Source organism: Botryllus schlosseri, chromosome 5 (genome assembly GCF_051294905.1).
Source record: "Botryllus schlosseri isolate E-star chromosome 5, Bs_hap1, whole genome shotgun sequence".
Classification (NCBI taxonomy): Eukaryota; Metazoa; Chordata; class Ascidiacea; order Stolidobranchia; family Styelidae; genus Botryllus; species Botryllus schlosseri.
In genome coordinates this window covers 26,162,326-26,174,973 of record NC_137240.1, presented here as the reverse complement: position 1 = coordinate 26,174,973, position 12,648 = coordinate 26,162,326, and the positions used below count along the sequence as shown (strand labels likewise).

Sequence of the window (12,648 nt, the reverse complement as noted above, 5' to 3'; positions counted from 1 at the left end):
GTATCATGTTTTGATTTTCGGGTTATCCCAAATTTCAACGAATGTTCACAATTAAGCAATAAGTCTTTTCGATTTCAGTTTTCTCGTTTGTTGTTCACCTTTCTGTGGCATGAACAAGTGCCACCTTGCCTAATATATAATATTTTTGGCGAAATAGTTCTCTGCTCCTTCCATATTAATATCGGCCTATGATATCGGTTATCGGCCTTGTGAGCGTCGAAATATCGGTATCGGTATCGGCCTGTAAAAATCAATATCAGTCGACCTCTAATGTAATGTTGATCACGTCACCGGTTTATAACTTTTGTGACGTTATCAGTTGAAAACGGCCGTGTAGAGATGATATATTGCAATAAAATAGCCATGATTTCACAATTGTACTTAAATGCAGTCCCGTAAAGGCCACATGCATAACGATTTCACTCTTCACAACCTGTCTATCATGCTCATGGGAATCATGTATTGGTTGCACCATTGACATCGGCTTGTTTTGGATCGTACACCGAAGAAGCGCCGTTGGGTTGCAATTCGTGAACAAATACTGATATTCCCAGGTAGTTTCCAGCCATAAGGTATTATTCAAAGGTATATAATGTCAGTAATACTTTTCTCAACTTCAAATCATCTGTAAAATACCAAGTTATCTTATTTTATGGTAGACGGAGATTTCTGGTTGGTTCAACAGGAGTCACCAATTCTGCAAAAATAATTCTGTTCTGTAATTCCGTTCCATCCTAAAAATTAAGTTAAACTACTGGGAGCATGATATTGGTGTTTCAAGTCCAACTCATTTCGATCATTTCAAACAAGTCATTGAAATAGCCGAAACAGTTCTATCTCGTGACAGCGAGGAGGTGTCGTATATTCCTGTTGCTGGGTACATTGGTAAGCAGGCCCTCGAAAAATTATCTGGTCAGATATGTTATTAGTCTTTTGTTGATGAGTCCTATGGCGCAAGCTCACGCTATTTCGTCTTACTCGATCGTGGCGGACTGCTTGCTCGCTCAGAACCAGCCCCCAAGTTTGTTGCATTCAGTTTTTCAATCCTAGATGGTTCTGATAAAATGGATTAAAATCCTCTGCTCTCACCCCCTAGTCGCAGTGAGGGGAAGCTGGTCAACATGCTTTGCATCGTTTTGGGGGGACCTCAAGCTTTGCATGTTGTGAGATTTGAAATGGACGTGCAAAATCATTGTGAACATATATTACAATAACTTGCAGAAACTGGTAAATGCATCTGTGAGAAAAGATGCTGTGAAGGAATTTAAGAACGGCAGTTGAGCAAGACGTGGTTTGCTTACTGCAGTAATTCATCTCACTTGCATAACTTCTATGGCTAAGCTTCATGTATACGTTTTTCAGAGAAGTTCCAAATGAATGAGATTTCATTTTCCCCTGCGTGAATTCAATTTACCATTGCGATGGGAGGAGCTGTCTGTCCGATAGTCTGCGATGGCATTTACAGCAAGTCCGTATATTACGGATAGCAGAGCTTACAAAATACTTAACTGGCAGTAACTGATACGAACGCTCCTGAGTGAGATCTTAACTGGTAGTTCAATACACGACAATATTGCCTTCTCCAGATATATTGGTGTATTGGTATATATTGCGACGCTGTCACTTGGCTCTTAATTGGGTTGTTTCATCTGAAAGTACTGATTTGGCCTGTTATGCGACTTCATTAGACTTTTATGGCGAGGCGTCTGGTATCGAGAAGTGAGATCACACACAATCATTGAGTCAGTCGTGACGTCTGTTTTGTAAGCGTCGGCTCTTATATCCTGCAAGTGTAATGTGCTATATTAGGCCGCAAGTATCGTAGGCCCTATCGAAACATTTTATAGAATATAATCCAAACTAGCGCGACGGGAGTATTTTAACGGGTAATCGGCGATCTAGAAGTACGCGCAATTAATTTTATATTAATCATAATAAACCACTGCATTCATGGAAACATGTCGCAAACATCGTCGGCACATAATGTGAACGTAGCGCGACGACAAATCTCGAGATTTGCCAGATTTTAGTCGAATGTTAATTTGCAATGAGAATTCGGAGATGTATAGAGCTAGCTGTTGTTCTACTATGTAACCATATGTCCATACTGTACCCTCTGCTGTGGCGCCATTTTTCTTCAGGGCCTCCGAAACTGCCCCCTGAGCCCGGCGCCCTCCATATCGCCCACTGAGCCTTCCCGCCCCTTCAAAATCCAAATCGTCCCTGGGGGGAGCCGGCCACCAGCTTAGGAAACACTGGTGTAGAATATGCCCTGATTATTCAGCTACACCTGATTCCAACTCGATCGATATAGACCAGATGTGGCTGTGCTTTCAAACTCGGGTTTTAGTTGGGTTTATCCGCTGAAATATGAAAAGAAATTACCGGTCAAATTTTACGGACTCTGAATTTGAATTTGCCAGCCAGATACGAATGGATTCGGATTAGGAAATTTGGGAATCTAACCACCTCTGATATCGATCACCATCAAAATTAACTCAGACAAATACCGACTTTTATTATACGATAGACTAGATTTTGTTTGATGCCAATGCTTTTCCTCCCTTGCGACGTCCTGTAATTGATGTGCGGAATAAATTACCCTTGCGATTGAAAATTATGAGTTTTTCGTAATTTAAAGCGGAGTTTCTTGACTTACTTCTCAGTAAATACTAATCGGATGAATCCACTATTGCATCAAGTCATCCACTGTGTTCTTCGTTGCTGCTTTTCTTTTCCTTATTTTACAAACCACCGTAACTAGTAAGCACGAGTGTATATTGTATATAGGCTACTTATTTATAATATCCAGCCCTCCGGCTTGACATGAAGATCTTAAGGATCATATCGCCGGCAGCCGTCTGTGCCGTTATATGGGGTTACCATACGTCCTCTTTTTTGGCAATTCGTCCGCCTATACAGCTTTAAAGATGAGATGATGGATAGATTCGAGTGAAAATGGGCATGAATGACGCTAGAAGGAAATTCGTGGTTCGAACGAAAGCGATGACCTCCTTTTTTTTAGTCAGCAAAAATAGCGATATCCGCTTATTTCAGTTTTGATCAACTAACTTTTCTGAATTGATAGAAGTCCTCCATTCCCGATATCAAAATATGGTAACCCTACCGTCAATTACACATTAATATTATTGTTTATGTGTTTTGAGTATTTCTTGCGTACTCAACCTTGTTTATTTCGGTTGAGGAAGAAATAAATCTCTCTCTCTCTCTCTCTCCATGCGAGAGAATAGTTTCCTGAGCCCACACGCCGTATTTAGATGTGGAATGCGGTCGAATTTTGTATTTATGAGTCAGCGAAAATTTGTGGATCCCGTCCGGAGGTCTGTAGAAATTAGCATTGATGTTCCGCAAGTTAGTAAAAGGTTCAATACCGGTGAGTTAGATGTGTAATGTGGTAGATTTATGTTTTGAACGACTGAACGAAGATTTGTGGTTCCCAGAGGCTTACCGATTTGCGTAAGTTCCCCAAAAAGGATTAGAACCACTGCTGGACTGCTCTATAACTGGTACGGTAGCTTGATCAATTGAATGGCCTGTACTGAATCTGTATCAATTGTTTTCATTGAGGGCTAATTTTGCGATATAGTCATTGTTTTAATTTGATGCACCCCCACACTACAATTTTATTATAGTTACTCATTCAAGTCAGTCTTATTAGCCAGTTATTTCCGTATTTAATCCTAGATTTCGACTTCTATCAAACAAGTATGATCTATTGATAATACAGGGGAGTATGTGTACAATGTATGAATGCTGTATGCTTGCAGGGTTCAGTTTAGAATCAGGTCAAGGTGGGGGTCTGGTTTGTGAATAGCAAAATAGGGATATTTTAAGAATGTTCGTGTGTATAAAATACGTTAAAACAAATCGACAGGGTCAATGCCTATTATCAGCCAGTGATGGTAATCCAACCAATTCAGAACAGCTTTTTTGCTTCCCTGATCCGCACTGTTGTTTGTTGGGCCTCTATTAGTTACTGTACCGTACCATGTTTAAGTTTTTGATGTCTTATCAATTTCCATCAAAACATTTCAGTAGCCTACTTGTGAAAAATATGTTGGGCCTACATTGTAGGCCTATCATTACTGTAAGGTCGTCTTGAGGTCGGGAAACATTCAATACTGTTTTGTCCTTATCACAATACGTTTGTGTATAGTAAATGGTTTTTTATACCCTTCAGGTCATATCTTAATTTCTACACTTTGTGACTTTACACCTTACCTCATCACCATACCACTGATGCTGTTTAAGTCATTATTATGGAACAAAATTAGTTATCTACTAATGTATAACATTCTCCTGTATCAACACCATCAGTAGTCTGAATTACAAATTATCTCTATCGCCGTTTTGCTCCCAATTTTCAGTGTATATGCTTTGGCTGATGTGCTTCTTGATAAAAGTGTTATCAGTGGACTAGGCCAAGTCATTCCGACATTTCTGACAATGTATCTTCATAGTGTGGTTATATTGTGAGGATTTCAAGTGACAAAAATTGATACTAGTACAATAAGAGTGATTGAACTATGCCTTTGCACATTGGCATGGTTGTGCTGTCGGGTTTGTATATTATGTCGATTTTTTGTGCAAGAAATATTGGAAATCAAAATCTAACAATGTATATTCCGTTCTAAATCTATATATAGTTTTATCTTATACCAAACATTATACTATCACCTGATTGGGTATTTTGAGAATAAAACAACACCTGAATTCATTCGGAACTAATATTCGATACCCTGAACCTCAGAATCGATTTGACTTTCGTTATTGGATACACCTGCTATCAGCTTCGAGAAATATTTTCAAACAGAATTATCCTGAAATCACATAAAATGAGGCTTCGTTGTCACACAAAATATCATCAATGTGAAGTTTGTGGGAAAGACTTTAATTGCGAGAGTGGACTCAAGAAACACATGGCGAGGCATGTTGATATCAAGAATCATCATTGTGAAATTTGTGGGAAAAAATTTAATTGCGAGAGTCGACTCAAGACACACATGGCTATGCATGCTGGTATTAAAATTCATAAATGCGATATTTGTGGGAAAGACTTTGCTCAAAAGAGCTATATCAAGATCCACACATATGTACATACAGGTGTCAAAAATCATTGCTGTGGGGTTTGTGGGAAGGAATTCAGTTTAAAGAGTGTCCTTAAAACCCATATGAATATACATATTGGTGTCAAGAATCATAAATGTGATATTTGTGGGAAGAAATTCACTCAGAAATCCAGACTTACGTTTCACATGAATGTGCACTCTGGTGTCAAGCTTTATAAATGTGATATTTGTGGGAAGAAATTCACTCGGAAATCTAACCTGACGGCTCACATAAATATGCACTCTGATGTGAAGAATCATGAATGTCATATCTGCGGTAAAGAATTTACTTATCGCCATAGACTGGAGGCTCACATAAATATGCATTCTGGTGTCAAGAAGCATAAATGTGATATATGTGGGAAGAAATTTACTGAGAAATGTAACCTGACGGTTCACTTGAATATGCATGATGGAGTCAAGAATCATGAATGTGATATTTGTGGGAAGAAATTCACTCAGAAATCTAGCCTGACGTTTCACATGAATATGCATTCTGGTGTCAAGCTTCATAAATGTGATATTTGTGGAAAGAAATTCACTCAGAAATGTAGCCTGACGGTTCACATGAATATGCATTCTGGTGTCAAGCTTCATAAATGTGATATTTGTGGGAAGAAATTCACTCGGAAATCTAACCTGACGGCTCACATAACTATGCATGATGGAAACAAGAATCATCAATGTGATATTTGTGGGAAAAAATTCACTCAGAAATCTAACCTGACGGTTCACATAAATATGCATGATGGAAACAAGAATCAGCAATGTGATATTTGTGGGAAGAAATTCACTCGGAAATCGAACCTGACGGCTCACATGAATATGCACTCTGATGTGAAGAATCATGAATGTCATATCTGCGGGAAAGAATTTACTGATCGCCACAGACTGGAGTCTCACATAAATATGCATTCTGGTGTCAAGAAGCATAAATGTGATATATGTGGGAAGAAATTTACTGAGAAATGTAACCTGACGGTTCACTTGAATATGCATGATGGAGTCAAGAATCATGAATGTGATATTTGTGGGAAGAAATTCACTCAGAAATCTGGCCTGACGTTTCACATGAATATGCATTCTGGTGTCAAGCTTCATAAATGTGATATTTGTGGGAAGAAATTCACTCAGAAATGTAGCCTGACGGTTCACATGAATATGCATTCTGGTGTCAAGCTTCATAAATGTGATATTTGTGGGAAGAAATTCACTTGGAAATCTAACCTGACGGCTCACATAACTATGCATGATGGAAACAAGAATCATCAATGTGATATTTGTGGGAAGAAATTCACTTAGAAATCTAACCTGACGGTTCACATAAATATGCATGATGGAAACAAGAATCAGCAATGTGATATTTGTGGGAAGAAATTCACTCGGAAATCTAGACTGGCGGTTCACCTAAATATGCATTCTGGTGTCAAGAATCATAAATGTGATGTCTGCGGGAAAGAATATACTCAGCGCCGTAACCTGGAGGCTCACATAAATATACATGCTGATGTCAAGAATCATAAATGTTACGTTTGTCGAAAAGTATTCACTCATACCCGTGGCCTGAAGGCTCACATGAATATACATATACATGCTGATATTAAACTTATGTAATGTGATATTTGTGGGAAAGCATTCACCGTGAAATGTATCCTGATGGCTCACGTGAATATGCATGCTGGTGCCAATCGTAAATGGGATGCTTTTGGGAAAGAATTCGCTCTGAAATGCAACCTGAAGACCATCTGAAGAAGCATGCTTGTGTTAAAAACCATATCTGATGTGTTCATAGGAAAGGTGTTTCTTTAAAATCTCACGGAAGCATCTTCATGTTTATGCAGTCGCAACTGATATTCATGCGATATCTTTCCAGTTCACGTCGATGACAGGATAATGCTCATCTCGCAATACCCTTACTCTTATCCTCTTCTGTCATGATTTGTATTCGCCACGTATAGCACATCTATAGTATCAAAAGACCCATCATCACTGTCTATATTTGTCATGTATAGCCCATCACCTTTAATCTCGAATGAGCTCAATGCATTTTAAAAATCTGCTCGACACTGCAACGCACTGTAAACGAATTTTCAAGAAGTAATTCAAGATACTGTTAAAACAGGACATTTTGTAGCAGATACTCAATATCGGGAGAGCTTAATTTCCTGTGTTCAGAAATAGAAATCCGTCAGCACGGTATGAATATACAACATGCTGTATTCTACTATTGTAGATGATATGGCTTTTTTGACGTACTTACCCCGTCACTTCTCTCTTTGATTGTCTTTCAAGACTGTATTACTTGACAGGGGTGTTGTATTGTGCCACTATGTTTGTATAATGTATATAATTGGTTGCTTTTCAATTCACGTTCACGTCATTCGTTTACACAGTTATCACTGATTCTTTATCCATAGGTGTTTCATAATGCCCACTAGGGCAGTTCAAAAACAACTTTTTTAAATTTTACTGCCTACGCGATAAAATTGCCAATTTGCATAAAAAAAACGCTGTACACGAAGTTTGGGACAATTCCAACCTGCAGTGGCATTGCTAGTAGAGAAGAAAGTTTTGGATTTAATAAATAGTCAGGTTGTGTCAATAAAACGATGCAGAGCTAATTTTTCTGGATTCCAAACCTGACACGCGACATTATTAGAGTAGAAAGGTTCGGATTTGAAAAAATAATATTCGTAACAGCTAATTCTATTGTAAATAATGAAAGAATTTCCCTCCGTAAGTATATTTTTTCAAATGCCAACTTTTCTACCAATATAAGTTCACTTCTACGGATTGGTATTGAGCCAAATTTGTTATACACCGTCTTTTTAGACAACCGAACAACATCATGCTGTGGCCAGATGAATTAAAAAAAATCTTTTTATTTAAATAAATCCAACAATTTCCCCTCTAATAGCAATGCTTCTACAGCTTTGAAATGTTCCAAATTTGCAATGCAGCGTTTCTTAGGCCACCAAGCAATTTCATTATTTTGCAAGTAACATTTGCAAAAAAAAGTTATTTTTGAAGTCTAATGCTGACTCAGTGTGTTTGTTGTTCAGTTTATTAATAAAATTTCATTGTTTCAAAACATCGCAATAAAATGAGAAGATATGTGGGGTAGAAGCGACTTGCAGTAATCTTTCAATCGAACGCTCACCTTAGCCTAGCAGTAAATCGACCTGTAAATGCCATGCATTTATTGTACAACGAATGAAAAGTGTGGCAGAAGATATCACAAAAAGTACAGGCGATGGAAATGAAGTGCCAAGTGTCAGTTGACGAAATAGCTAGATCAGAGGGATCTGGTTATGTCGAATTCATACTATTATTGACTGTTGTTTAGTGAAGACAATGTATAACACTGTTTCTTAACCAAATAACTAGATCTTTGGTCGCGGTATGCGCGAAATATATGCCGACAATGTTTGCAACGTGTTTCCAATTTCCATGTGTAGTTGTGTACACATTGGTTTATTACAATTGATGTAAAATTAATTGCGCGTACTTTTAGATCACTAATTCCTCGCTAAAATACTTCCGTCGCGCTAGCTCGGGTTATTTTCCACAAATTGTTTCGAACTAGGTATTTTATCCCGCAGCGAACAACGTGTTGAAATCGAAGAAAGAGGCTCTGTACCACTTTTAGGAGTGATAGCCCTTTGTAAATTAAAGATGCTTTGAAGCTTTTTAGTCCAGACGGTTAACTAAATATATTTGTATTTGAGAGACAAAATTAAATCTTCAGAATATTTTTTCATCGTATCATAAAACAGTGGTTTTCAACCACGGGTCCGTGGCAAGTTGAAATTTTAGTGTTGTGACCCGCAACTCACATGAACGTTATATAATATGGCGAGCTTTGTTTGGAATGCATTCATGTTAATGGCATAATTACTAGATGCAGCAATAAATTCAATGTGAGCAAATACCTGTATCACTATCTCAGTTGATTTAAAAGTCACAGAATGATATAACACAATATCTAATACAATTAAAGTCCCCTTATTACCAGTCGCAAATGTGAAATCGCGATGTGTATACTGTATACCTGGCTCGAACCAGATGGCCTGAGACCAGGGGCGGGCAACTTCTCCAGCCAGCGGGTCGGATATAGGAACATTAAATACTTGGCGGGCCGGATTGCTGAATCGATGCCTTATTCGCCCATTTATCCACATATACGAGGAATAAATCGTATTTAATGATTGTATTTTAACGACAGCAATGTAACTTCCAAGCCATTTTTCGCCAATAATGACGAAGACAATGTGGATTTGAGAACAGCATTGTCATACAAGCACCACCAATCCACCATGTCTGCTTCTCTCTCTCTGATCAATCAACACACGGTGCAATCCCTAATTAAGATTTCAAGGCGTTCGATAAGCCCGCGGTATCCCAAATTTACGAAGATATCAATTCACTAGGGTTTAGTAGGTGAAGAGATATGGCGTGGTTGTTCAACTGTGTGGCCTATTTTATCTCCATATTGAATTCATACGGCCCGCGGTCTCTACGAAATTTGAAAGTGGCCGCCGACCCGTTTCGAGTCGGCGACCCCTGGCATAAGCGGTGTCTTACAAAAGCCTAGAAGTGTGCCGTGCTACAAGTCGACGGTTACGGAGTCAAAAATAAGAAATATCGGCCTATAGTGTGAATGACCATTGTAGTCGACAAACACCTTGATTACCACACATGACATTAGGGTTGAGTAGGCAACATCGTAAATGCCGATAATGCAAGTCTTCTCGCTTCGACTACTCACGCGTAAGCACCACACTCGCTCGCTGCGCTTATATGTGTATAATATCTTACAGTCACTAAAATTTGGGGAATCTCGGAAGACGGGTCGCGGGCTACATTATCATATAAGACGGAAAACTGTCCGCGGGCCGGATCCGGCCCGCGGCCCGTATGTTGCCCGCCCCTGCCTGAGACCATACTCGATGGTTGTCATAACAACCTTGATTTGGTCCCGAATATAGCACAAACAATTATTATTATTGCGTTAATTAGTCGAGAGCAGACATGGGGTAATCGCGATTAGTAATCGTAATCGATTACGACGATTACAGCATTTTGAAGTAATCGTAATCGCAATCGATTACATTCGAAAAAATCCGAAGTAATCGTAATCGACTACTTCCCATATTTAATCGATTTTTTTTGTGAAAGAACGATTACTTTTTGTTTGTACAAGGACTATGACATAAACTGAATATTTGTGAACAAGAATGAGATAATATACCAGGTTAGCGGTAGCATAAACGTCTGTTTTCAAACGCCACTGACTCATTATTACGTCAGAAGTATTAGCTCCGCTCGTCATTGCGTAAGACAGTGGTTCTCAACCTTTTTGGCTTCGCGGACCCCTTTTGACCGTCACGGACCCTCTCGGACCCCCTCAAGTTTTAGCTCAATTTTAGCTCTATTATGGTGCAACCTTAATCTGTCTTGTGCAAATATGAACTTTGGGCTTGTGATTAACAGCAAAATATTGATTTTTCTTGAAGATAACATCATACTATTTATGTAGAAATTGGTGGACTTTTATTATTTCAAAGCTAATTTTGTCCCTGTATTTCTTGAAGTACGTGGTCGTGTCTTTAAAACCCGCGTCTTCGTTTTGATATGAATGAGGAGTGCCGAAAACCATTTCCGCAAAGATAGATGGAGGCTAATCCAATATTAACGCATAACGCTTCCGACGATACTGTTGGTGTATGATCGCAACATTTATGGCACCAAAATGAAGAAACACATATTTTATGAACATATCACGTCCAGGATCTACCGCAGTGACGGGCAACATACGGACCGCAGGCCGGATTCGGCCCGCGACGGCATTTTGATCGGCCCGCAAAGAGTTTCTACCGTCAAAGTGAAATCTTAATCTAAAAGTATAGACAATTTTATGCTCCAAAGAATGGATCCAAGTTTTCCAACCAGAGAAAGACTGTCATGAAACGACTTGTTCTGTTCGGGTTTTCAAATATATTTACGAGCAAACATTTTCGACCATGAACAATTGAACATTAACAAGACAAGGCTGCATACCAATATAACTGGTGATATGAATTTCAGGGTTGGAGCGCAATGCCTTGATAGCAACGAAACACTCCTTGTTCATAAAAAAATCAGCCTTGTCGATAGGGCATCCGCAATAAGAATGCGCCAAATCTTATATCACCAACGTTATCATGACGCTATTTCATTGTAGTTGATTCATTCCTAGCTCAACAGTGTCATATTTATGTGATTTAAAAGGGCGATGTTTTTTTACCCGAAAAACGGAAGATTTTGAACTAAAAACTAAAATTTCTAACATGTTTTGACGTTAAAAAAGCTTAATTTTGACCAAATTTAGCACTCCTGAGGGCCTATGTGAATTAGGCGTCTTCGCACATATTGTTGGAATTGCACCACTTTTCTTCATTTCTGGTTGGAACTGTCTTAGTGTCTGTCCTTACGAAGTAGCTTGGCCTGAAAAAACTTTCTGACATGAAAATTGACTAATTTTTACACGAAAAAACTTTATTTTTAACGTAAACTGGACCTATTAAGAATTCCAATAGTTACATTACGCAATATGGTGCAAATAATTAAAAATTGTTGCAGTAGGCTACAACGAAAGACACTTTCCTACATTCTCGGGTAGAAAGTGTCAGTCCTTACCTGACGTCAACTACTAGGAACAAGTGCTTAACATGGCGCTCCTTCAGTAGCATTACACAGTCTGCAGCTAACTTGTCTTCACGAGCAGGCAGGATGTCTCAGACGGCAATCGTAATCGAAATCGATTACATTCATGAAGTAATCACCCCGTGTCTGCCTCGCCTAGTAGGCCTACAAGTAGGGTTCGGGTTAAAATCATTTTGGCCTTGATTCAAATCATGATTTTTTTGATTTTCATGTTTTTTTTTACTGATAATAGTAACAACGCGAACAAAAGAGAATGGGATGAATGACGACCATGTCAATCAAGATGATGAAGGATAACGCTTATACTTTAATAATGTGAGGCTGTGGGTCATCATCCAGCCAGATAGCTGAAAACGTTCATCCTACGTTGTAATGATAGCTGAAAACGTTTAACCTATGTGATAGTGATGGGTCGCCAAAATCATTACTGATATGGTCTTGTAGCGAGGAAACATGTGGAGTCAAATCGGGACCATCCATAATAGTTGCATCTTCATCTTGATCGATGGAGTGGTCTCTGCCAGCAAACTGGGTAAGAGATGGGGGAATCTTTCGAATTCGATAGAGACTCCGGATTGCGATTCGTTTGCGGTATCCCATCAGTGCCTCGGAAATGCTGCAGCATGTCGCAGACAACTTAACTAGCATCAACAGCAAAACGCTAACATATTGATTGACTATCGCTATTTGCTCATCTTTTACCGTCTGTCTGTCAAATGGCTGAACTATACCGGGTGCCGGTGACGAGATGCTATCTCCGGTTTATATAAAATGCACATGATTGTCCGATAATAAACCACATTCACGCATCTCG

General features: G+C 39.0%; 2 protein-coding genes across 2 annotated transcripts in view; both read left to right on the top strand.

Annotated features, from left to right (window-relative positions):
• LOC145439535 (uncharacterized) overlaps positions 1-12,648 on the top strand; it is a 355,509-nt gene that overhangs the window by 172,620 nt on the left and 170,241 nt on the right. The window lies entirely within an intron of this gene.
• LOC145439533 (uncharacterized) lies at positions 3,078-9,347 on the top strand. The gene has a single exon (XM_080317021.1). The coding sequence runs from the start codon at positions 4,857-4,859 to the stop codon at positions 6,429-6,431; it is 1,575 nt and encodes a 524-aa protein (XP_080173147.1). The 5' UTR covers positions 3,078-4,856; the 3' UTR covers positions 6,432-9,347.